Here is a 26,604-nt window from a genome sequence, read left to right as displayed (position 1 = left end):
CCGGATCCCCTCTTGCGCTGCATGGTCCGAAAGGACTGGTTCCTGGCCTGAGGACGAGGTGCCTGGTAGCGACTCCAGAGGTAGAAGCTCCCAACGCTTCACTCCCTATAGGAGGGCCTCGGAAAGGTGCGCTGGTTCCTCTTGGACCTGTCTTCAGTCAGTCAGTCGAGGTACTGGAGAGGCGCCCCATGTGCTGGCCAGTTTATCTAGGTCGCTGCCGAACAGGAGAGAACCCTTGAATGGCATTCTAGTGAGACGTGTCTTAGAAGGAGCATTGGCTGACCAATTCTGTATCCAGAGCTGCCTCCTGGCTGCTACGGAGGATGAGACCCCCTTAGCTGTCGTGCGGACTAGGTCGGAGGCGGCATCCATAAGGAACGAGAGAGCTGACTCCATGTCTGCTGCCGGAGCATTGTTCCTGACCTGTGACAAACAGGAACGCGTTACCACTGTGCAGCAGGTTGCGATTCGCAGAGACAGAGCTGCCACCTCAAAGGTTTGTTTCAGGATGGCGTCCAGGCGGTCATGAGCCTCCTTGAGGGCCGCCCACCCCCTCCACTGGAATGGTAGTGCGCTTGACCACAGCGCTAACCAAGGCGTCCACCTTAGGGCACGCCAACATATCCTTGATTGCCGGGACCAGGGGGTACATGCCGGACAGGGCCCGACCCCCTTTGAACGAGGCCTCCGGCGCATTCCACTCCAAATCGATCAGCTGTTGTGCCGCTTGCAGGAAGGGGAAATGGCGGGCTGTGGGACGAAGACCCTCCAGCAGGGGGTTCTGCGTAGATGCCTCCATGGTGCTGGGGCCTGAAATAGCCAACTCCGTCAGGCACTGAGAGACCAGGTCGGAGAGATCCTCCTTGGGAAAGAATCGCATCATAGTTCGATATGGCTCTATCCCCGAGGGAAGTTCCCCCTCCTCGGGGGGTTTGGACTCGTCCTCCGAGACATCAGGGTCCGCAGGAGCCTGACTGCCCGGAGGCAGGTGCCCGCGATAAGGGCGAGAGGGTCCGGGGACAGGGTCAGCTGGGGCAACAGGGCCTGGACGGGAAGCCGACTGCATCTGTACAAAGGCGTGAATCCCCTTAAATAAGTCCACCCAGGAAATGGAAGCGGTCTCTAGCCGTCGAGGTACCAAGTTCCCCGGAATTCCTGGCTGTTCAGGACACCCCGCTAAATCCGGGGTGGCCCCTGGGGAACTGTCGGTTAACCTCGGTTGAGACTGGTCCTGGCCAGAGGCTCCCACGGCCTCCTCACATTGGGCACAAAGGGAGTCTGGCTCCTCGCTCTGCGTGACTCTAAGCTGGCACGCTGAGCACAGGCCAAGAGCTTTCACTCCGGAGTCAGGAGGTGCCGCCTCTGGAAACGCCGGGGCGTTCAAGTGTTCCATCGCGTCTTGTGAATGCAGGGCGCCGGCTTATACGATATGCCAATAATATGCGCTTAATAATATGCGTTCAGCAATATGCGCTCAATAAGGTACAATATGCGCTCAAATATATAATATGCGCTCAAGAATATGCGTTCAGCAATATGCGCTCAATAATACACAATATGCGCTCAAATATACAATATGCGCTCAAGAATATGCATTCAGCACTATGTGCTCTATAATATACAGTATGCGCGCAAGAATATACAATATGCGCTCAATAACATACGCTTAGTAAAGTATATGCTGCGTTGTGCGCCTATCCACAGGCACCTATCCGTGGGCGCTCAATACCTTAACAAGGCAGAGAAAATGGCGACCTCCACGGCGTGTCGCCTACTGGCAACGCCGCCGATCCTCGCACCTCGGAGACCAAAAGTAAGAGATGTACTCCTTACCTGATCCTCGGCGCTTCCCGGCTGTAACCCGGGCGGTCTCCGGCTGCGGGGGGAGAGGGGAAATACCTTCACCGCCGCGCTCGAGGAGGTGCACCCGCTGCCTTTAAGCCACCAAACTCGTCTCGCTCGGGGCTAAGTCCACGCCGGGACCGAGGCGCCTCTCAGCCAGGCCCGAGCCCTTCTCGCTCAGGGGCTAGATCCCTGCCGCGATTCGGCCACCAGACCGAGGCCTAGACCTCCGAGGGATCGCGGAAATCACCTCGGGAGTGCGGGGCTCGTCGATATCTTCTCAAGAATTTAAAAGTCAAAAGTAGAAAGTAGATTTGGAAAACACGCTCAGTGAGCGTGCAGGAGCTCCAAACTGCTTTGGAGACGGAAATTACTGAGTTGCTTCACTTCCTGTGGGGGTATATGTGCCCGTGCTGACGTCAGATCAGTCTCCAACTGCTAGCACGAGCACACTATACCCACTTGTTCTGAGTCCATCTGGCTACACGCTAGGAAATGGTATTTTTTAACAATTACCACATCTCTTGCACATTTTTTACTTTTGTAGCTGCTCCTTTCAGTTTTTTTCTAACAATTTTTCTCATTTTATCAAAGTTTCCCTTTTGAAAGTTTAGCACAAGAGCCGTGGATTTGCATACTGTTCCTCTTCCAGTCATTAATTCAAATTTGATCATATTATGATCACTATTGCCAAGCGGCCCCACCACCGTTACCTCTCTCACTAAGTCCTGTGCTCCACTGAGAATTAGATCTAAAATTGCTCCCTCTCTCGTCGGTTCCTGAACCAATTGTTCAATAAAGCTATCATTTATTCCATCCAGGAACGTTATCTGTCTAGTGTGTCCCAATGATATGAATTATGCACTGCATACTGCTTATCCTCCAAGCACAAGCTATAAGTAACATACAAAATATTGTTACTCCTTCATACACCAATACTACTTGTTTAAAGTATTTCCAGATTTAATAAAAGGCTGAAAATTTGGCACCAAGTTTGCTGCACCAGAATTTGCTTGACATGAGTAAGACAAGGACATATTTTGATTTTACGATTTTTACAGAAACAAGAATTTGAAGATATTTAAAAAAAACATTTTCAAGCAAATATTCCATTGTCTTGCTATGTCAAAGAACTCCACTGCAAAATTAACTGCAAACATTTTGCTTATGTTAGTAATCCATAACATTTTAGAACTGAGTACTTACAGCCTCAGAGTTATCAATAAAGGGGTCTGTCTCATCATAGCCATAACCAATATCTATCAAGTCTTGCAGCCGATCCTTCCGATGCCGGTGGCTCTTTCCACCCTGTAAAAGAAAAACTGTTAGGATAATTACTTATTCATAGAATTGTTTTCCAAAAGGTAGCACTAGTGTGATCAGTTAAGTATATCAAAGCTCTAGAACTTAAGATTCTTGTGCTACTAGGTTGCATTATGTCTATTGAGTAAGAGCCAAGCTCAATAACTAGGCTCTTGTCAAAATACACAGAAAGGAGAATCTCCCACCTTCCCTTTTAGGTCTTGTGACATTCTTCAAATTATATCATTGAAAAACTACCATGAATACCCTTTACATTCAGGGAGAGATGTGGGAGGGGCGGTTACTCTGCGCACCCACCTCCACAGACAGAATCAACAGAAAATAATACATATCAACCCCAAAAGAACAAAACTAACACTTCCTCCCCCCTGCCCAAGCACAGGTACAATTGCAGCTGGTCGCCATAAGAGAGAATTAAAGTATAGGCTGTACATAGAGATAAAGTATCCTTCATGTAAGAAAGTTCAAATAAAAGTTGCGCGTTCTATGAAGCAACGTTTGTAGATATGCCTGCCAGAATACAAGAAATGGTTTGCGCTTGATTATCTACTTTTTCAATGTAGAATTCCATAGTACAGAGATTGAGTAGAGCAATTTTCAAATGTGTAAGAGTGGGCGCTTCTGGCAAGCGCCAATGCTGCGGGATTTTTTTTTTTTTTTTTTTTTAAACTAAAAGCAGGGCTTTGGGCATCAATAATCTGAGGTGTGGATTGGGAAACTGGACATTTCGCAGATCCTCAAAAAGCATGGCCTTTACTTCAAAGGAGATATGGACTTTTGTGATATCTTGGATATGTCACAAAAGTCCATATCTCCTTTGGTGAACAAGGCCCCAGAGCTTTTGTATGCTCGGACATGTCCAAAATAGGTGCCCCAAGGTGCCACTAGGAGCATTACATTTGAGGCACTGATCTGTGTTCGAAATTTTCATTTTAGCAGCTCACTCTGGGGAGATATAGGTGCACATGAGAAACTTATATTGAATCTCACAAAGGCCTATATTGGTAGTGATTGAGCGAATCCTGGGGATAAATTTGGTGTATAGATCGATGGGAAAGGTGGTGACTCCTGAAACCAACTCACCAATATATTAACCATGTTTATAGGAGGGGATTTCAACAGTATTTTCTGGTAAAAATAAGTAACAAAATGCCTACTAGGATCATCCCACTCAAAGATCTCAGCTACCTCAGACTGAAAGACACAGGTTAAATCTTGTGGGTCTAAGGATTTCACATAGCCTGAAGGTAGGCATAGAATTGTTTATGATCTATCTCATGGGAGACTCGTTAGATCATAGAGGTTTGCCAATTCCTGTTCTATGCTCAGAGGGGTATAGAAGGACGTACCCAGCATCCAGTCTCCCATATGGCAAAGACTGCATGCCATATTGTAATAAAGTAGATTAGCAAATCCAAGACCTCCCTGCTTCCCCTCCCTTTTCAATTTAGTCAAGGCAATTCTTGGCTCTCTACCCTGCCAGATAAATAAACTTACTCTCTTTCTACTTTAAGAGTTTCTTGTTTAGTGAGATAGATAAGTAAGGTTTGAAAGAAATAGAGCCACTTAGGCATCAATAGCATTTGAAAGAGTGCAATCCTACCAGACAGAGAGGAAAATATTTCCATGTCTGCAGACTACGCCTAGTGTGTTCGAAAAGCAGTCTATAAGAACATAACATCTACCATTGAAGAAGCAATATACCTCACAGTAAAATACCTCAATTCAATCAAAATTTTTCTCAACCAACTAAAACTATGCTTAAATATGAACAAAACCGAATGGATCTTAATAAAAAGAAACTTCTCAACTCATTCTTCTCAAATTCCCTACATTCAAATAGACAACTCCAACATTCAAATGAAGAATCCAATAAAGGATCTTGGCATCTGGATTGATTATGATCTGAGTCTTAAGAATTGCATAGCTATAAAAACGAGAGAAGGCTTTCATAAACTCCAGATCCTCAAACATCTCAAACCATTACTGTACCCGAATGACTTCAGAACAATTCTTCAAACCCTCATTTTCTCAAGCCTAGATTATTGCAACACAATTTTCTTAGGACTACCTAAATCCTCCCTAAAACCACTACAATTACTTCAAAATGCTGCTGCACGAGTGCTCACCGGCAAAAGGAAGTTTGATCACATCTCCCCAACCCTAAAAAACCTTCACTGGCTACCAATTTCACAAAGAATTAAATACAAATCCTTAACCATTCTACATAACGAAATTTACAAAGACAACAATTCATCTCTGGACAACATGATTGCAATTCACAAATCACCCCGCTCTTCAAGGTCTTCTGACAAATTACAGCTAATCATTCCTCCTCTCTCATCTGCGAAACTATCCTCTACTAGACATAGAGCCTTCTCTATAGCTGGACCAATAGAATGGAACTCTATCCCAGGATACCTAAGTTCCATCAAAGATTCCAAAACATTCAAAAAAGAACTAAAAACATGGTTGTTTAGACAATCATTCACAGACTGATATGATCAATATATATATATATCAATATCAACTTTCATCTTGAACTCTAATACTTCTTTAATAAGTTTCTTCTAAATTAAGCCTTAAATTGTCTCATTCTAACATGTTATACTCTGCTTTTGCCGAGATGTTATATCTATTTTTTTGTATTATGTTATAATTTATAACCTGTTCACATTGTATGAAGTTGTTACACTGTAAACCGGGGTGAAGGCACTCAGCTATACTTCAGTATAAAAAAGAATAAAAATAAATAAATAAAATAAATAAATAGCCATGCTGGGTCAGACCAAGGGTCCATCAAGCCCAGCATCCTGTTTCCGACAGACGTCAAACTAGGCCACAAGAACCTGGCAATTACCCAAACACTAAGAAGATCCCATGCTATTGATGCAATTAATAGCAGTGGCTATTCCCTAAGTAAACTTGATTAATAACAGTTAATTGACTTCTCCTCCAAGCACTTATGCAAACCTTTTTTGAACCCAGCTACACTAACTGCATTAACCACATCCTCTGGCAACAAATTCCAGAGCTTTATTATGCACCGAGTGAAAAAGAATTTTCTCCGATTAGTCAAATGTGCTACTTGTAACTTTATGAAATGCCCCCTAGTCCTATTATTCAAAAGTGTAAACAACAGATTCACATCTACTCATTCAAGACCTCTCACCATGGAGCGATATAGACGCATGATGACATTTTCCGTTTTATTAACCATTCCCTTCCTAATAATTCCTAACATTGTTTGCTTTTTTGACTGCTGCAGCACACTGAGCCAACGATTTTAAAGTATTATCCACTATTGATGCCTACATCTTTTTCCTGGGTGGTAGCTCCCAATATGGAACCCAACACTAACTAGAGCAAGGGTTATTTTTCCCTATATGCAACACCTTGCACTTGCCCACATTAAATTTCGTCTGCCATTTGGATGCCCAATCTTCCAGTCTTGCAAGGTCCTCCTGTAATGTATCACAATCCGCTTGTGATTTAACTACTCTGAATAATTTTGTATCATCCGCAAATTTGATAACCTCACTCGTATTCCTTTCCTGATTTTATATATATATATATATATATATATATATATATATAATATATATATATAATAATATAATATATATATATAATAATATAATATAATATATATAATATATATTTAATTTTTGATTTAATGCCACTCATCCATCCCCCTCCTCGCTCTTCCTTTTCCCCCCATCCTCCTCGCTCTTCCTTTCCCCCATCCTTCAACCAGATCTCAATCCACCTTTCAGCCTGAGCTTCTCAACCTTCTCCTTCCTCATGGCCACCTGATTCCTCTGGACCCCACCACGCCCTTTCTATTCAGCTTACACACAACAATATATATTAGTCGCCTAACTTTATGTATCGCTTGTTTTCCACTGTTTTTGCTGCCCCATTATATTTGTCATTCGTTGTCATTCGTTTTTTTTACGACCTGTTTATTTATAATCAATTGTTATCTATAATGGTTTTATTTATAATTGCTTATCTATAATTATTTTTTTCTATATTCACCTATTATTTAATGATTTGTCGACTTGTTTCAATGTAACGCCATAGCTGCAACTGTTCTGTTTCAATGGAAACAGATATGATTTGATATTTATCATCAAGAATGTCGGTATATAAAAATTCTAAATAAATAAATATATATTGAAAAGCGCCGGTCCAAGTACAGATCCCTGAAGCACTCCACTCCTCACCTTTTTCCACTAAGAAAACTGACCATTCAATCCCAATCTCTGCTTCCTGTCCCCAAACCAGTTTGTAATACATGAAAGGACATCGCCTCCTATAAGAAAATTATTCCTTACCTGCTAATTTTCGTTCCTGTAGTACTAAGGATCAGTCCAGACTGTGGGTTATGCTCCCAGTCCAGCAGGTGGAGTCAGAAGCAAAAATTAGAGGGGGTTCTATATGACGTGACCCCCTGTGCCTCAATCCTCAGTAACTAGACTTAAAAAGCCAAAGAGAAGAGACGGAGGGATCAAGAATAACAATTGTTCAACAATAATGAACGAAGATTAAACTAATAACAAACAACCTACAAAAGGAACTTGTCAAACCGAAACTGTGTAAGAACAGAAAGTCCTGAAACCCCAGGACGAGCTTGAAAGAAGAAGAAGCAGTAGAAATGATAGGAGTGAAGAGCAGAGGCTTATCCCAAAAACAACCCTTAAATTCTAGGGAGGGCGTCTGGACTGATCCTTAGTACTACAGGAACGAAAATTAGCAGGTAAGGAATAATTTTCTTTTCCCTGTACGTACAAGGATCAGTCCAGACTGTGGGATGTACCAAAGCTTCCCTACTCCGGGTGGGCCGATACCAGCCCTGCTCTCAAGACACTATCTCCAAAGGAACCGAAACCCGGAGCCCGAACATCTAAACGATAGTGTCTAGAGAAAGTATGTAGAGATTTCCAGGTGGCCGCTCTACAAATTTCTTGAGCAGACACCAAAGAACTTTCTGCCCAGGACGCAGCCTGCGCCCGGAGGGAATGTGCCTTAACCCCCAGAGGTGGTTGGCGCCCTTTCCCTATGTATGCAGCAGAAATCGCACCTTTCAACCATCGAGCAATGGTTGTCTTAGAAGCCATCTGACCCTTCCTGGGGCCAGACCATAGAACAAAAAGATGATCCGTGAGACGAAAGTCATTGGTAGATTCCAAGTACTGCATGAGACATCTTTTAACATCCAGACTACGTAGTTGTCTGGAATCAGACACGGAGAAAGAAGGGAGTTCTACCGACTGATTCAAGTGGAAAGAAGAAACCACTTTTGGAAGAAAAGAGGGAACATTCCTTAGGGAAATACCGTCCTCTGAAATACGGAGGTAAGGTTCTCGGCAAGACAAAGCTTGGAGTTCTGAAATACGACGAGCTGAACTTATGGCTACCAGAAAGACAGACTTTAGAGTGAGGTCTTTGATGGTGGCCATGCGTAAAGGCTCAAAAGGAGGTCCTACAAGAGCCTCGAGAACCAAATTGAGACTCCAAGAGGGACATGGCGATCTGGAAGGAGGATTCAATTGTCGCACACCCTTAAGAAAACGGAGTATATCTGGATGAGAAGAGTGTGGAGAAATCATTCCCGTCTGCAACAACGCTCCCAACGCTGCTACTTGCACCCTAAGGGAGTTATATGCAAGACCCATGTCAAGGCCATCTTGAAGGAAAGCTAAGACTTGAACTACCGAGGCATTAGTCGGTACAATGTCACGAGCAACACACCAATCCTCAAAAACTTTCCAAACTCTGATATAAGTGACCGAGGTGGAAGTCTTTCTAGACCGCAACAGAGTGGAAATAACCGCCTCAGGATATCCTTGATGTCTCAACTTGCGCCTCTCAAAAGCCAGGCCGCAAGACAGAAGCGATCTGCCTCTTCTAAAAATATTGGACCCTGTTTGAGAAGACGAGGAAGATGACTGAGTTCGCGAACTAGAAGAAGTAGGTCCGCGAACCATGGTCTCCTTGGCCATTCCGGGGCTACCAGAATTACCGGTCCTGGGTGAACTTCTATGCGACAAAGTACCCGTCCCACTAGGGGCCACGGGGGAAATACATACAGCAGAATCTGTCTGGGCCACGGGAGGACCAGAGCATCTACCCCTTCTGCCCCGTGCTCTCTTCTGCGGCTGAAGAAACGAGTGGCCTTTGTGTTCTTGGCTGTGGCCATGAGATCTACATGGGGGGGACCCCAACGATCTTCTATGAGAATCATCGCCTCTCTGGAGAGCTCCCACTCTCCCGGATCCAGACGTTGTCGGCTGAGAAAATCCGCCTGAACGTTGTCTATGCCTGCGATGTGAGAGGCAGCTATCCGAGACAAGTGTTGTTCCGCCCACTGCATTAGCCTTTCCGCTTCCCACGCAACCAGGGGACTCCTCGTGCCTCCCTGACGGTTGATGTAAGATACCGTGGTTGAATTGTCCGAGAGAATCCTGACTGCTCTCTGACGAACAAGAGGAAGGAATCCCTGTAAGGCAAGGCGAACGGCCCTCGTCTCCAACTGGTTTATGGACCACTGACTCTGTTCGTGTGTCCAAATTCCTTGAATGGAGCTCGACTGGCATACCGCCCCCCAACCCGTGAGGCTGGCATCCGTGGTGACCACTAACCAATCCGGTGTCTCCAAGGATACTCCCTGGGCCAGATTGTGAGGATCCAACCACCAAAGGAGACTGAGTCGAGCTGCCGGTGGAATTGGAAGAACCGCACTGTACTCTTGAGATGTCGGTTTCCAACGGGATAGCAGAGCCTTCTGTAGAGGTCGAAGATGCGCAAAGGCCCATGGAACTAGATCGATCGTGGAGGCCATAGTTCCCAGTACTTGTAGATAATCCCAGGCTGTTGGAACTTGGAGAGTCAAGAAACGAGAGACCTGTTCTCTCAATGCCTGCGCTCGCTCTGGACGTAAGAACACTTTTCCCTCTCTCGTGTTGAAGTGAGCGCCCAGAAAATCCAACGACTGAGATGGAGTAAGACGGCTTTTGTCGTAGTTGATTATCCAGCCCAGGGACTGAAGCAGGGACACTACCCTGTCCACTGCAAGGATCCCCTGTCTTCGGGACTTTGCCCGAATAAGCCAGTCGTCGAGATATGGATGAACCAGAATTCCTTCCCGACGAAGGGCCGCTGCGACTACAACCATAATCTTTGTAAAAACTCGAGGAGCTGTGGCTAGACCAAAAGGTAGCGCCTTGAATTGGAAATGCTGCCCTAGGATTTTGAAGCGGAGAAAGCGTTGAAAATCCGGATGGATCGGAATATGGAGGTACGCCTCCGTTAAATCCAAAGAAGCAAGAAATTCTCCTCGATGGACCGCTGCTAACACCGACCTGAGCGTTTCCATGCGGAAACGAGATACCCTGAGTGCCCTGTTGACGGTCTTGAGGTCTAGAATGGGTCGGAAAGATCCCTCCTTTTTGGGAACCACAAAATAAATGGAGTAGTGACCTCGACCCAGCTCGGTGACGGACACTGGTCTTATCGCTCCTAAAGCCCGCAGACGCTGAAGAGTCTGACGGACGGCTTGCTGCTTGTGGAGAGAACCGCAAGGCGAGAAGAGAAATCTGTCTCTGGGGGCGTAGACAAAATCCAATGCGTAACCTTGACTTAGGATGTCCAGAACCCACTGGTCCGACGTGATGCGAGCCCACTCCCTGTAAAAGAGGGAGAGCCGGCCCCCCACCCGCGGGGTCAGCTCGTGGGCTAATTTGGCATCATTGTGATGGTTTAGGGGTTGAGCGAGAGGCTGTAGCCTCTTTGCCCGTTCGCCTACCTCGAAAGGACCGATTCCAGCCTTGAGAGCGATAAGAAGGAGTCCTTGAAGCTGGCTGTTGCCTGTTCGAGCGCGACGCTGGTTCCGAGATCGGTTTCTGGAAAAACTAAAAGACCTAGTCGAACGAGGTCTGTCCTCTGGAAGCTTATGCACCGCATTCTCATTCAGGGACTTGATTATCTGGTCCAAATCCTCTCCAAAAAGGAACTTTCCCTTAAAAGGTAAAGAACCCAGACGTGTCTTGGAAGAGGAATCCGCCGACCAGTTGCAAAGCCAGAGAAGACGGCGGGCCGAAACAGCTGAAACCATTGACCGAGATAGAACTCTAAGAAGGTCATAAAGTGCGTCCGCACCATAGGCTATCACAGACTCTAGCCTATCTGCCTGTTGAGCTTCAGCAGTAGGGAGATCCTGCGAGGTGAGTAGTTGTTGAATCCAACGTAAGCCAGCCCTCTGCGCAAGAGCAGTGCAGATAGCCGCACGCACTCCGAGAGCCGAGACCTCAAAAATTCTCTTAAGAAAAACCTCCAACTTCCTATCCTGCAGATCCCTCAGAGCTGTACCGCCCGTTACAGGGATAGTGGTGCTTTTAGTCACCGCAGAGACCGCAGAATCTACTGCCGGTACTTTTAAAAGGTCTAGAAAATCCATAGGAAGAGGATATAACTTTTCCATAGCTTTGCTGACCCTGAGGGAGGCCTCTGGAGTATCCCATTCTCTAGAAATCAGTTGTAAGAAACTGGGGCGAGTAGGGAAAGCCTTTGCCATGGGTCGAAGGCCCGCCAGGAGAGGGTCTCCCTTCTTAATTTTAGGGTCTGAGGGTGTTGGGTCCGGAGGAGGATCAATGTCCATCTCCTGTAGAATGAGACCTTCCAATTCCTCCAGCTGAAAAATGCGAAGCACTCGGGGATCGTCCCCTTCCAGCTGAACTGAAAGAGAAGGATCATCTCCTGCCAAATCCTGTAGAACATTTCCCTGTGGAGTAACCGGAGAATTCCGTGGTAGAACCACGGGAGGCTTGTTAGGCAGTGGAGTAGCACTTGTAACTTGGGCCACACCCTGTGCCGAAGGTCCCCCTAATGAAGGATCCAAACGTGGTAACTTGGCAGGAGGAGGACCCCCGGCCGTACCCATAGGCTGACCGCAGCTCTGTAAAAAGGCGCGGTGCATTAAAACTACAAATTCCGGGGAAAAACCTGGTAGTCCTGTAGGTAGCCCCCCCGGGGGTTCCCCTACCGTAAATGGGTCTTCTGAGCCGACCGTGGGTGTCAGAATGGCCGGTGGACGAGAAACTGAATCCCCTGTGTCCTCACAATCAGAAGCGCCGGTTTCTCCCTCAGAAAACAAAATGGCCGCCGTTCCCGCGCTCAACGGGAACGGAGCCTGCCGCTGACGAGAAGTGCCGTCCTCCAAGTGGTGTCCTGTGCCTTCCCCTGATGGTGTGCTAACTTTCTTGGGGAGGGTACAATTGGAGCACAGCCCCTCGGCAGAGAGGCAGCTGCCCAAACGCCCGCAGGAAGCACAAGAAGGAGTACGCAACATGAGGGAGGAGTTTCTTCCCTCAGGGAGGCAGGAACCAAACGGCGCGGCAGAGACCTGAAACAGGTACTATTAAATAGCGAACAACGCTAAAAACACCCTCCTTCTTCCTACCAGCCCAAGCACTGCCGGGGAAAGGGCCTCCCAGCAGGCAGCAGCCCCGCGGAATGGCGCGTCGCGGGACCGCGGGTAGGAAGACACGACGGACTCGGGAGGAGGGTGGTGAAACTGACAGGAAAAAATTTTTGTCAGAAAGTTGTCCTCCAGTGCCGCCCAAAAACGGCAAGAGGTAAAATTCACTGTTTCTGAAAGAAAAAAAGTATTAAAACACTTACCCCAAAGTTTCTTCCCCCAAGAGAGAATAAGAGAGGAAAGGTGTTCAGAAACAGTAAGCTAACAAGGTCCTGTCAGTAGCAGACAAAAGTCTGAAATAAAAGCTTTAGCCAAATAAAATATTAAAATTATGAAGCTCTTTCCCTTTTTTTTTTTTTTTTTTTAAATTTCTTGATCCCTCAAGAGAATAGGAAAAGACCTAAAGAAGCTGTGCTGGGGACTGAACAGTCCCCTGCTCACACCTGCTGGAGTCAGAAGATACTGAGGATTGAGGCACAGGGGGTCACGTCATATAGAACCCCCTCTAATTTTTGCTTCTGACTCCACCTGCTGGACTGGGAGCATAACCCACAGTCTGGACTGATCCTTGTACGTACAGGGAACCATGACTTTTTAGTTTTCTTAGAAGCCTCTCATATTTATTTATTTTTAATTTTTATATGAGGGACTTTGTCAAACGCCTTCTGAAAATCCAAATACACTACATCTACCAGTTCACCTTTATCCACATGTTTATTAACCCCTTCAAAAAAATGAAGCAGATTTGTTAGACAAGACTTCTCTTGGGTAAATCTATGTTCACTGTGTTCCATTAAACCATGACTTTCTATATGCTCTACAATTTTGATCTTGAGAATAGTTTCCACTATTTTTCCCGGCATTGAAGACAGGCTCACTGGTCTATAGTTACCCGGATCGCCCCTGGAGCCTTTTTTAAATATTGGGGCTACATTGGCCACCCTCAAGTTTTCAGGTACAATGGATGAATTTAATGATAGTTAAACTTTGTAATCTAATAGATCAGAAATCTCATTTTTTAGTTCCTTCAGTACCCAAGGATGCATACCATCTAGTCCAGGAGATTTGCTACTCTTTAGTTTGCCAATCTGGCCTACTACATCTTCTTGGTTCAGTTCATCTGACTCAACACCCCTGAAAACCATCTCCGGAACTGGTATCTCCTCAACATCTTCATTAGTGAACACGGAAGCAAAGAATCCATTTAGACTTTCTGCAATGGCCTTATCTTCCCTAAGAGCCCCTTTAACCCCTCTGTCATCTAATGCGCTTCGTTTCATGTAATGCTCTTAGGCAAGTTGAATTGTTTCACTGTAAACCGGTTTGATTTGCATCCAATACAAGAAGATCGGTATATTAAAAACCAAAAATAAATAAATAGATAAATAAATAAATAATGGTCCGACTCCCTCATAGGTTTCTTGCTTCAGATATATTTAAAAAATGTATTATGAGTTTTTGCCTCTACGGCTAACTTCATTTCAAATTCTCTCTTCGACTGTCTTATCAATGTTTTACACGTAACATGACAATGCTTATGCTTTATCCTATTTTCTTTAGATGGATCCTTCTTACAATTTTTGAAGGATATTTCATTGGCTAAAATAGCCTCTTTCACCTCACCTTTTAACCATGCTTGTAATCATTTTGCCTTCCTTAATGTGTGGAATACATCTAGACTGCGCGTCTAGGATTGTATTTTTAAACAATGTCCATGCCTGTTGAACACTTAACCTTTGCAGCTGCACTTTTCAGTTTTTCTCTCTTACTATTTTCCTCATTTTTATTATTTTTTATTTATTGCATTTTCAAAAAACTTTATTATAATTGAAAAACAGATATTTTGCATTATATAATTATCAAGAATACCTTTTTCCATATTTATCAGATATCTGCCTAATACAGGTAATATTTTACGAGCTAATAGAAAATAATAGTGAGATTACTTACCTGATAATCTCGTTTTCCTTAGTGTAGACAGATGGACTCAGAACAAGTGGGTATAGTGTGCTCGTGCTAGCAGTTGGAGACGGATCTGACGTCAGCACGGGTACATATATCCCCACAGGAAGTGAAGCTCTTCAGTAATCTTCCTTGCAAAAGCTGTTATGGATATATGTGTACTGACGACCAAAGAAATAGTGAAAACAGGACTCCCCTGACCGATTGATAGTAGCTGGAGACCGCCAGCATTCCCAACCGGAAGGCGTAGACACCTGGTAGAGTGGACGCACTCATGTAAGAAGTGATAAGGCTTACCTTGAATCGATGAAACCAATGACTACAGGCAGCTGGGCGGGATGCTGAGTCCATCTGTCTACACTAAGGAAAACGGGATTATCAGGTAAGTAATCTCACCATTTCCTGTCGTGTAGCCAGATGGACTCAGAACAAGTGGGATGTACAAAAGCTTTACTCCCGGACTGGGCGGAAGGCTGCCTGAGGACAGTGTAATACTGCCCTCGCAAATGCTGTGTCCTCCCTGGCCTGGACATCCAGACTGTAGAACCTGGAGAAGGTATGGAGGGAGGACCACGTCGCCGCTTTACATATTTCTGCAGGCGACAGCATCCTAGATTCCACCCAAGATGCTGCTTGGGCTCTGGTAGAATGAGCCTTGACTTGTAGAGGCGGTGACTTCCCGGCCTCCATGTAGGCCGCTCTGACGACTTCTTTAATCCAGCGAGCGATGGTGGGCCGAGAGGCCGCTTCTCCTTGTTTCTTCCCGCTGTGAAGGACGAACAGATGGTCAGTCTTTCGAATTGTTTCTGTCATTTCCAGATATCTGGGCAGCAATCTGCCAATGTCGAGATGGCGTAGCAAACTCCCTTCTTCTGATTTCTTCAGGCCTGCCGTAGTTGGCAAGGATATGGTCTGGTTGAGGTGAAATCGTGAGACTACCTTAGGCAAGAAGGATGGAACTGTGCGAAGATGGGTAGCCTCAGGAGTGAGTCTGAGAAAAGGATCCCAGCAAGACAGTGCTTGTAGCTCCGAGATGCGGCGTGCTGAACATATAGCCAGCAAGAACACCATCTTCAAAGTGAAAGAACGTAGAGACAGGCCCCGGAGGGGTCGGAAGGTGGATCCCGCGAGGAAATCCAAAACTAAATTGAGGTTCCACAAAGGCACTGGCCACTTCAGTGGCGGACGAATGTGCTTGACTCCTTTCAGGAAGCGAGAAACATCTGGAGGGTTGGCAATGGTCTTGCCATCTCTCCTGGGACCATAGCAAGACAGCGCAGCCACCTGAACCTTGATGGAGCTGAGGGAGAGACCCTTCTGAAGCCCATCCTGCAGGAAATTCAAAACCATAGGGATGGTAGCCGCATGTGGATTGGTGCTATGAGTATCGCACCAGGCTTCAAAACACTCTCCAAATCCTGACGTAGGTGAGGGATGTGGAGAACTTGCGGGCTCGGAGGAGTGTGTCTATCACTGACTCAGAGTAACCTCTCTTCTTCAGTCTAGCCCTCTCAATGGCCAGACCGTAAGAGAGAATTGAGCCGGATCCTCTTGAAGGATGGGACCTTGACGGAGCAGGTCCCTGAGCGGAGGCAGGGGAAGGGGCTCCCCTGCCAGTAGTCTTCTCATGTCCGCGTACCAGGGTCTTCTTGGCCAGTCTGGTGCCACCAGAAGAACTAGGCCCCGGTACTTCCGAATCTTGTGGATAAGGGCACCCAGCAGGGGCCATGGAGGAAAGGCGTATAGCAGGGCCCCTGGAGGCCACAGCTGAACCAGGGCGTCGATCCCCTGAGAGAACGGATCTCGCCTGCGGCTGAAGTATTTGGGTACTTGAGCATTGGACCTGTCTGCTAGTAGGTCCATGTCCGGAATCCCCCAGTGATCCACAATCATCTGGAAAGCTGTGGGGGACAGCTGCCACTCTCCCGGATTTAGGCTTTCTCTGCTGAGGAAGTCTGCCGTGGTGTTGTCCCTTCCGGCAATGTGGACGGCGGAGATGACCTGAAGATTCGCCTCTGCCCAAGCCATCAGCAGAGCTATCTCGAGGGACACCTGTTGGCTTCTGGTTCCGCCCTGTCGGTTGATGTATGCCACCGTGGTGGCGTTGTCTGACATCACTCTGACTGCTCTGCTCCTCAGTCTGTGAGCAAATGTCAGGCAGGCTAACCGGACTACCCGTGCCTCTAGCCGGTTGGTGTTCCACCCTGACTCTTCCCTGTTCCACCGCCCTTGGGCTGTGAGGTCTTCGCAGTGTGCTCCCCAGCCGCTCAGGCTGGCATCTGTGGTGAGCAGAGTCCATGTGGGGGAGGACATCTTGGACCCCCTGCTCATGTGGTTGGACTGCAACCACCACCGTAGCTGAGTCCGCACTCTGACTGGTAGAGGTAGATGCATAGAGTAATGTCGGAAGCGGGGGTTCCATCGAGAGAGCAGGGAGCGTTTTAGAGGTCTCATATGGGCCCTCGCCCAGGGTACCAGTTCCAGGGTGGATGCCATGAGACCGAGAACCTGCAAGTAATCCCAAGCTGTGGGTCGACTGGCTCCCATCAAGGACCGGAGACGCATCTGAAGTTTTAATCTTCTCTTGGTGGTGAGACTGACTGTGTCTGCCTGGGTGTCGAACTGGACTCCCAGATATTCCAAAGATTGGGAAGGCTGTAGGCAACTCTTGCTGAGGTTGACAACCCATCCCAGGCTTTCCAGAAGGGCGATCACTCTGTTGGTTGCCTGATGGCTCTCCTCTCGCGATTTCGCCCTGATCAGCCAATTGTCTAGGTAGGGATGGACAAGGATTCCTTCCCGTCTGAGCGCCGCTGCTACCACTACAAACACCTTGGTGAAGGTCCGCGGCGATGTGGCCAGCCCGAAGGGCAAAGCCCGAAACTGGAAGTGGCGTCCTAGCACCTTGAAGCGTAGGTAGCGCTGATGAATCAGGATATGCAGGTAGGCTTCTGATAGATCTAAGGCCGTGAGGAATTCTCCTGGCTGTACTGCATTCTTGACTGAGCGTAGAGTTTCCATGAGAAACCTCGGGACCCGTAAAGTATTGGTTGACGGACTTGAGGTCCAGGATGGGCCGAAAGGTGCCCCCTTTCTTGGGTACCATGAAATAAATGGAATAATGCCCAGAATTCATTTCCCGTGCAGGTACCGGGACTATGGCTTTCAGGGACAGGAGCCTCGCCAGGGTAACTTCCAATGCTGCCTTCTTGTGGATCGGACATGAGGATTCCACAAACCTGTCCGGAAGGAGATGATGGAAGTCCAGAAAGTAACCCTCTCGGATGATGGCGAGGACCCACTGGTCCGACGTAATCTCGACCCATCTGGGGTAGAAGAGGGTTAACCTGCCCCCTATGGCCCCGTCCCCCAGATGGATCGGCTGAACCTCATTGGGAGGCGCGGCCGGGACCTGAGCCCGAGCCGGCTCCTCTCTTCTGCTGCTTGGGCCGAAAGGACTGGTTCCTGGCCTGAGGACGAGGTGCCTGGTAGCGACCCCTATAGGGATTGAAGCGTGGAGAACTTCTGCCTCTGGAGGGCCTTGGAAAGGCGCGCTGGTTCCTTTTGAACCTGTCTTCTGGCAGTCGAGGTATGGGAGAAGCACCCCATGTGCTGGCCAGTTTATCAAGGTCGCTGCCGAACAGGAAAGACCCCTTAAAGGGCATTCTGGTGAGGCGCGTCTTCGAAGGAGCATCAGCAGACCAATTCCGTATCCAGAGCTGCCTCCTGGCAGCCACAGAAGATGAGATCCCCTTAGCTGTTGTACGGACTAGGTCGGATGCGGCATCCGTGAGGAACGAGAGAGAGGACTCCATGTCCGCTGCCGGAGCATTGTTCCTAACCTGTGACAAACAGGAGCGCGTCACCACTGTGCAGCAGGTTGCGATTCGCAAAGACAGAGCTGCCACCTCAAATATCTGTTTCAGGATGGCGTCCAGTCGCCTGTCATGAGCCTCCTTGAGGGCCACCCCCCCCCTCAACTGGAATGGTAGTGCGCTTGACCACAGCGCTAACTAAGGCATCCACCTGAGGGCACGCCAGCATCTCCTTGATAGCCAGATCCAGGGGGTCATGCCTATCAGGCCCCGCCCCCCTTTGAATGAGGCCACCGGTGCAGCCCATTCCAGATCTATCAGTTGCTGTGCAGCTTGCAAGAAGGGAAAATGGCAAGCTGAAGGACGAAGACCTTCTAGCAGAGGGTTCTGTGTAGGTGGCACCGCAGAGCTGGGCCCCGAAATATCCAACTCCGCAAGGCACTGAGATATTAGGTCGGAGAGATCTTCCTTGGGAAAGAACCGCCTCATGGTTCGATATGGCTCCATCCCTGAGGGAAGTTCCCTCCTCCTCGGAGGGTTCTGAGTCGGTCTCCGAGACATCAGGGTCCGCCTGAACCGGACTGCCCGGAGGCGGTGCACGATAAGGGCGCGAAGGTCCAGGGGCAGGGTCCACTGGAGGAGCAGCAGGAGCAGCAGCCCCTGTAACAGCAGGGCCTGAACGGGAAGCTGATTGCATCTGTACAAAGGCATGGATCCCCTTAAAGAGATCCGCCCATGAAATGGAGGTGGACTCAAGTCGCCTAGGTACCAGATCCCCCGGGATTCCCGGCTGTTCGAGACTGCCTGCGAGATCCGGGGTGGCCCCTGGAGAACTATCCACAAACCTTGGTTAAGACTGGTCCTGGCCCGAGGCTCCTACTGCCTCCTCACATTGGGCACAAAGGGAGTCTGGTTCCTCGCTGTGCGTGGCTCTGAGCTGGCATGCTGAGCAGAGGCCGTGAGCTTTCACACCGGATTCAGGAGGCGCCGCCGCCTGGGACACCGGGGCATTCGATTGGTCCATTGCGCTAAAGTAATAGGCGCACAAAACAATAGGCGCGCTCAACAATAGGCGCGCTCAACGCTAAGCGGCAGCTATATAGGCTTAATACAACATGAGCTCAATAATATGTGGTCAGCACTATACGCTAAACAAAATATGCGCTCAATAATATGCGGTCAACAATATACGCTAAACAAAATATGCGCTCAATAATATGCGGTCAACAATATACGCTAAACAAAATATGAGCTCAATAATATGCAGTCAGCAGTATGCGCTCAATACAGGCGCCTATCATGGGCGCTCAATACCTGAACCGGGTCAACAAAATGGCGACCACCGCGGCGAGCCACATACAGGCAACGCCGCCGATCCTCGACTTCGGAGACCAAAAGTAAAAGTTGTGCACCTTGCCTGATCCTCGGCGCTTCCCGGCTAGAACCCGGGCGGTCTCCGGCTGCGGGGGAGAGGGGAAGTACCGTCACCACCTCGCTTGAGGAATGCACCCGCTGCCTCCCAGGTCCACGCCGGGACCGAGGCGCCTCTTAGCCCGCAGGCTTGGTCCTTGCCGCGATTCGGCCACCGGACAGAGGCCTAAACGTCCGAGGGAGCACGGAACTCACCCCGGGAAGCTCAACTGGGGGAGGGACCAGTGGTATCACCGCAGGAGCGCGGGGCTCGATGTTCCTGTAAACTTTTAGAAGTAGAAAAGTAGAAGTAGATTGGAAACATGCTCAGCGAGCGTGCAGGCTCTCCAAACTGCTTTGGAGACGGAAATTACTGAAGAGCTTCACTTCCTGTGGGGGTATATGTACCCGTGCTGACGTCAGATCCGTCTCCAACTGCTAGCACGAGCACACTATACCCACTTGTTCTGAGCCCATCTGGCTACACGACAGGAAAGCTGTTATTTTAGAAAAATGGGGATCTCACCATCCCATATATCAATTACAATCAGAGGTATCACTGGGCTTCTTTCTATTGCTTCTATCCATTCTCTGTGGCAATTGGGGTATAAGAGTCCAAAAACATTTGGAGCTGAGAAACTTAAAAAAAAGAAAGTATATTTATAATTTGAATAATTAATCTTGCATCTGCAAGGAAACTTCAACATAAATCTGGATCCAATAGCTTCTATATCTGGTCTCAATCTCAGAAACCTTTTTCTCCTACCTTGGGTTATCCTTGCCAAATCTGGATAAATTCAGATTTTCTGGCCATAGAAAATTTGCAAGCCTTGTGCCAAAAATAACAGCAAAACTACATAATGGTCTGTTGTAAACACAAATGAAACACATAGTGTAGCCCTTATCTTAACTTCAGTATCTACTGATATTTCCAACACTTCAGACAGATCTTCCTGGTATCTCCCCTCCAGCTGAAATATCAGCCCTAGATCTTACTGGTAAATAATACACTTTAGAAAAAACTGGCAAAGTTTGCTGTTGCATCTTCAATATTTCTATTAAATACTGATTAAACATTTCTTTAGCAGAAATTAATTTAACCATTGGGAAATTCAGTACCTGGAGACTCAAGTATTTTATGGAATTTTCCATGAATTCCAACTTTTTTTCATTCAGCAATTCAGCTTTAACTTTTGCTGAAACACATCTACTTTTTCCAATCGGCTTTCACACTTTTCTATATTCAATTTATTTGAGGCTACTGAATATTCCAAGTTTGTAAAACGCTGTTGAACATTTAAAATATTCTGAGATAAAATCATTAGAGAAAGCTATAGTTAATTTATCGCAGTCCAGAGTGAGCCAAGGCTGATCTCTGTCAGAGTTTGAGGTATAATTAAATTCTCCAAATTTGGGCTCTCCTCCTCCCCCCACAGCCTGGTCCCCTCCCCCCCCTCACACCTTCCACTGTCTGACAAGGTAGATCATCAGGGCTCCCAGTCCCAACAAGGGAACTTCCAAGTCCAGTCAAACTCACATGTTGAGGCAGGGAGGGATTACTACGAACTCCGGGGCTGAGTGATATTGCCTCGTCCAGCAGAGCAGACTCCCGCTCAGACTCTGCTTCCGCAGCAGCCCTCTCTCCCGGATTCGTACCCAGCGTCGGCGTGAAGGAGGACGAAATCCGTGGCTGAGTTGTTGTGGGCTCTGGAGATGTTAAAATCTCCCTAACCCTAGCCTCTCTCTTTGTATGGGGCACAGTCCTACTTTAAACAAGAGAAATCTGTATATCAGGCAATCGAGATAGGGATAATGCCTTCTTAAAGTCTACTTCTACTAAAAACTAACTTAGCTCATGGAGGCTTCCAGGGAGAAAAAGATCAATAAAGAAAACTTTGACTTACAAGAAATCTAGGAGTTCTTATTTTTTCCAGGTCAAAGGAGGAGTCAAACAAAGCTGTGCACCCCTATTTTCCTCATTTTTTCAGTTTCCCTTTTGAAAGTTTAGTGTTAGAGCTGTAGATTTACTTATTGTCCCCCTTCCAGTTATTAGTTTAAATTTGATCATGTTATGATCATTATTGCCAATATGTATGTTTATGTATTTTGTTTGTTTGCTTTTATTATGTATGTATAATTTGTACATCACCTAGGCCTTACAGTGATAGGCGATTAATAAATTTTATTAAATGAAATGAAGTGGCCCCACCACTGTTACCTCTCACCAAATCCTGCATTCCACTAAGAATTAAATCTAAAATAGCTCCCTTTCTTTGGTTCCTGGACCAACTGATCCATGAAGCAGTCATTTATTACATCCAGGAACTTTATCTCTCTAGCATGCCTTGATATTTCACTTACCCAGTCAATATTGGGATAATTGAAATCTACCATTATTACTACTCTACCAGTTTGGTTACCTTCCTCAATTTCTCTTAGCATTTCATTATCCATCTCACCATTTTGGTCAGGTGGATGGTAATATACTCCTATCACTATTCTCTTTCCCAACACACAAGGGAGTAGGATTAAATGGGCAATTTTCTCAGTGGAAGGGAGTGGACAGTGGAGTGCCTCAGGGATCTGTATTGGGACCCTTACTTTTCAATATATTTATAAATGATCTGGAAAGAAATACGAGTGAGAATCAAATTTGCAGATGACACAAAATTGTTCAGAGTAGTTAAATCACAAGCAGATTGTGATAAATTGCAGGAAGACCTTGTGAGACTGGAAAATTGGGCATCCAAATGGCAGATGAAATGTAATGTGGATAAGTGCAAGGTGATGCATATAGGGAAAAATAACCCATGCTATAATTACACAATGTTGGGTTCCATATTAGGTGCTACAACCCAAGAAAGATCTAGGTGTCATAGTGGATAACACATTGAAATAGTCTGTACAGTGTGCTGCGGCAGTCAAAAAAGCAAACAGAATGTTGGGAATTATTAGAAAGGGAATGGTGAATAAAACGGAAAATGTCATAATGCCTCTGTATCGCTCCATGGTGAGACTGCACCTTGAATACTGTGTACAATTCTGGTCACCGCATCTCAAAAAAGATATAATTGCGATGGAGAAGGTACAGAGAAGGGCTACCAAATTGATAAGGGGAATGGAACAGCTCCGCTATGAGGAAAGACTAAAGAGGTTAGGACTTTTCAGCTTGTAGAAGAGACGACTGAGGGGGGATATGATAGAGGTGTTTAAAATCATGAGAGGTCTAGAACGGGTAGATGTGAATCGGTTATTTATTCTTTCGGATAGTAGAAAGACTAGGGGGCACTCCATGAAGTTAGCATGGGGCACATTTAAAACTAATTGGAGAAAGTTCTTTTTTACTCAACGCACAATTAAACTCTGGAATTTATTGCCAGAGGATGTGGTTAGTGCAGTTAGTATAGCTGTGTTTAAAAAAGAATTGGATAAGTTCTTGGAGGAGAAGTCCATTACCTGCTATTAAGTTCACTTAGAGAATAGCCACTGCCATTAGCAATGGTAACATGGAATAGACTTAGTTTTTGGGTACTTGCCAGGTTCTTATGGCCTGGATTGGCCACTGCTGGAAACAGGATGCTGGGCTTGATGCACCCTTGGTCTGACCCAGTATGGCATTTTCTTATGATCTTCTTATGTTCTTCTCATAAAGATTCGATTGTACGTTTAGTCTCATGCAGGATAGTGCCATAAAAACTGATACTGTCTGGGACCCTATGTGGGTGGGAGACAGTGGATTGAAACTGATAGGCACTTTGATTCTATGATACTGTTCTCCTTATATAAAATTTGAAAAAAATATTTTTTCATAACATTTTCATTGGGAATATATTTTTCCCTCTCCTTGTTTTTGTGTTTATCATTCACTGCTATATATTCTAACAAGCCGTAAAGCCCGTTAAAACGGGCTACATCCCTCTGTCTCTCACCTCCCCCTCATTCTCTCTCCCCTCACTCTTCACCACCCCCCTCCCCCACCCACTCCTCTCCACCCTCCCTCTCCTCCCACTCAGTCCCCCCTCTCCCTCACTCCCTCCCACTCAGTCCCCCCTCTCCCTCCCTCCCACTCACTCAGAGTCCCCCTTTCCCTCCCTCCCTCCCACTCACTCAGTCCCCCTCTCCCTCCCTTCACCCACCTCCATTTCCTCCCGGCGCCGTAAGCGCGACTTCCCGCAACCCTCACCCGGCTCCATTAACTCCTCCCGCCCCTGCCGGCAGATCCCGGGGGGGGGGGGGCGCGGGAGTGACACCCCCCCCCGAGATCTGCCGGCAGATCTCGGTGGGGGGGGGCGCGGGAGTGACACCCCCCCGAGATCTGCCGGCAGATCTCGGTGGGGGGGCGCGGGAGTGACACCCCCCCCCCCCCGAGATCTGCCGGCAGATCTGGGGAGGAGAAGCAGCGGCGCCGCTGCTTCTCCTCCCGCTCCTGCGGCCCCACCGCCATTTTTTTTTTTCTGATCGACATCCTTGCCCGCACATGCGCAGTAGAGCTGCGCTCTACTGCGCATTTGCGGGCCGTCGGTCACAGGCCATTTATAAGGTAGATTCTCCCATCTTACTACTTAGACTTCTGATAGCACAGAAACATTTCAAAGTATGTTTTTGTGTTTGTATTTTCATCCTGCTTTTTAATTGATCGGGATAAAATGGAATCTTTTAGCTCAGGTGAATTTTTAAATTACAGTCACTTGGACTACTTTTCTTATTGGAACCTTACTGTTGGGATGCCCTAATTCTAATGTGTCATTAGTATCCTTTGAAAGGTTCCCCAGTACTTACAAAACTAAATCCTTCTTCCTTGCACCATCGTCTCAACCATGCATTGATATTCCGGAGCTCTGCTTTATGGTCTCTTTATTCTTTGTTAGGTGAGGATCTGCACATGTGACTGAGGTGAGGTATTCTGCTGGCATGTAGTTTTTGTGTAGGGCTCTATAGCAGCCTGGCTTGTTCCTTTTTCCTAATAAGAGGAGTATTGGAGTTTTAAGGCCTGGTGTAATATTTTCCGTGTTGCCTTTTCTTAGGTAAGGTGGTTACTGTTTGAGTGCTGGAAGTTGGTAACTATTTATGTAATAATGTTGAGATTACTTACCTGATAATCTCCTTTTCCTTAGTGTAGACAGATGGACTCAGAACAAGTGGGTATAGTGTGCTCGTGCTAGCAGTTGGAGACAGATCTGACGTCAGCAGGGGTACATATACCCCCACAGGAAGTGAAGCAATCTTCCTTGCAAAAGCTGTTATGGATATAGGTGTACTGACCGATCAATTAATTAGTGAAACAGGATTCCCCTGACCGATTGATAGTAGCTGGAGACCGCCAGCGTTCCCAACCGGAAGACGTCGATACCTGGTAGAGTGGACGCATTCATGTAAGAAGTGATAAGGCTTACCTTGAATCGGTGAAACCCCTGTATACCGGCAGCTGGGTGGGATGCTGAGTCCACCTGTCTACACTAAGGAAAAGGAGATTATCAGGTAAGTAATCTCAACATTTCCTAGCGTGTAAGCCAGATGGACTCAGAACAAGTGGGATGTACAAAAGCTACTCCCGAACTGGGTGAGAGGCTGCCTGAGGACCGCGTAGGACTGCCCTCGCAAATGCTGTGTCCTCCCTGGCCTGGACATCCAGACGGTAAAATCTGGAAAAGGTATGGAGGGAGGACCATGTCACCGCCTTACATATCTCCGCGGGCGACAGCATCCTAGATTCTGCCCAAGAGGCCGCCTGCACTCTGGTAGAATGAGCCTTGACCTGTAGAGGCGGTGACTTCCCGGCCTCTACGTAGGCCGCTCTGATAACTTCTTTGATCCAGCGGGCGATGGTGGGCCGTGAGGCCACTTCTCCTTGTTTCTTCCTGCTGTGAAGGATGAACAGATGGTCCATCTTTCGTACTGCTTCTGTCATTTCCAGGTATCTGGTCAGCAATTTGCCGATGTCGAGATGGCGTAGCAAATGCCCTTCTGATTTCTTCAAACCCGCCGTGGTTGGCAAGGATATGGTTTGGTTGAGGTGAAATTGTGAGACTACTTTAGGTAGAAAGGAGGGAACCGTGCGAAGATGGATAGCCTCAGTAGTGATTCTGAGAAAGGGGTCACGGCAGGACAGCGCTTGTAGCTCTGAGATGCGGCGTGCTGAACACACTGCCAGCAGGAACACCATCTTCAAAGTTAGCGAACGGAGAGACAGGCCCCGAAGAGGTAGGAAGGTGGATCCCGCGAGGAAATCCAAAACGAAGTTGAGGTTCCACAGGGGACTGGCCACTTCAGTGGCGGACGAATGTGCTTGACTCCTTTCAGGAAGCGAGAAACATCTGGGTGCGTGGCAATGGTCTTGCCATCCCTCCTGGGACCGTAGCAAGACAGCGCAGCCACCTGAACCTTGATGGAGCTTAGGGAGAGACCCTTCTGAAGCCCATCCTGCAGGAAATCCAGAACAATAGGGATAGTAGTCGCATGTGGATTAGTGCCATGAGTGTCGCACCAGGCTTCAAATACTCTCCAGATCCTTATGTAGGTGAGGGATGTGGAAAACTTGCGCGCTCGGAGGAGTGTATCTATCACTGGCTCCGAGTAACCTCTTTTCTTTATTCTAGCCCTCTCAATGGCCAGACCGTAAGAGAGAATTGAGCTGGATCCTTGTGAAGGATGGGACCTTGACGCAGCAGGTCCCTGAGCGGAGGCAGGGGAAGAGTCTCCCCTGTCAATAGTCTTCTCATGTCCGCGTACCAGGGTCTTCTTGGCCAGTCTGGTGCCACTAGAAGAACTAGG

The 26,604-nt window shown here is 47.3% G+C and overlaps 1 protein-coding gene across 9 annotated transcripts in view; it reads right to left on the bottom strand.

Annotated features, from left to right (window-relative positions):
* UBN2 (ubinuclein 2) overlaps nt 1–26,604 on the bottom strand; it is a 586,373-nt gene that overhangs the window by 505,256 nt on the left and 54,513 nt on the right. For all 9 annotated transcript variants that reach the window (XR_003854673.1, XR_003854671.1, XR_003854674.1 and 6 more), the window contains exon 3: nt 3,049–3,150. Coding sequence is in view for 5 of the 9 variants with exons in the window: in XM_029590354.1 (XP_029446214.1) it covers nt 3,049–3,150 (102 nt within the window). In the remaining 4 variants the exon portion in view is untranslated. The remainder of the gene's footprint in view (nt 1–3,048; nt 3,151–26,604) is intronic.

Source organism: Rhinatrema bivittatum, chromosome 2 (assembly GCF_901001135.1).
Source record: "Rhinatrema bivittatum chromosome 2, aRhiBiv1.1, whole genome shotgun sequence".
NCBI classification, from domain to species: Eukaryota; Metazoa; Chordata; class Amphibia; order Gymnophiona; family Rhinatrematidae; genus Rhinatrema; species Rhinatrema bivittatum.
The sequence above is the reverse complement of the archived record's forward strand: the minus strand, read 5'-3'. Positions and strand labels throughout refer to the sequence as shown.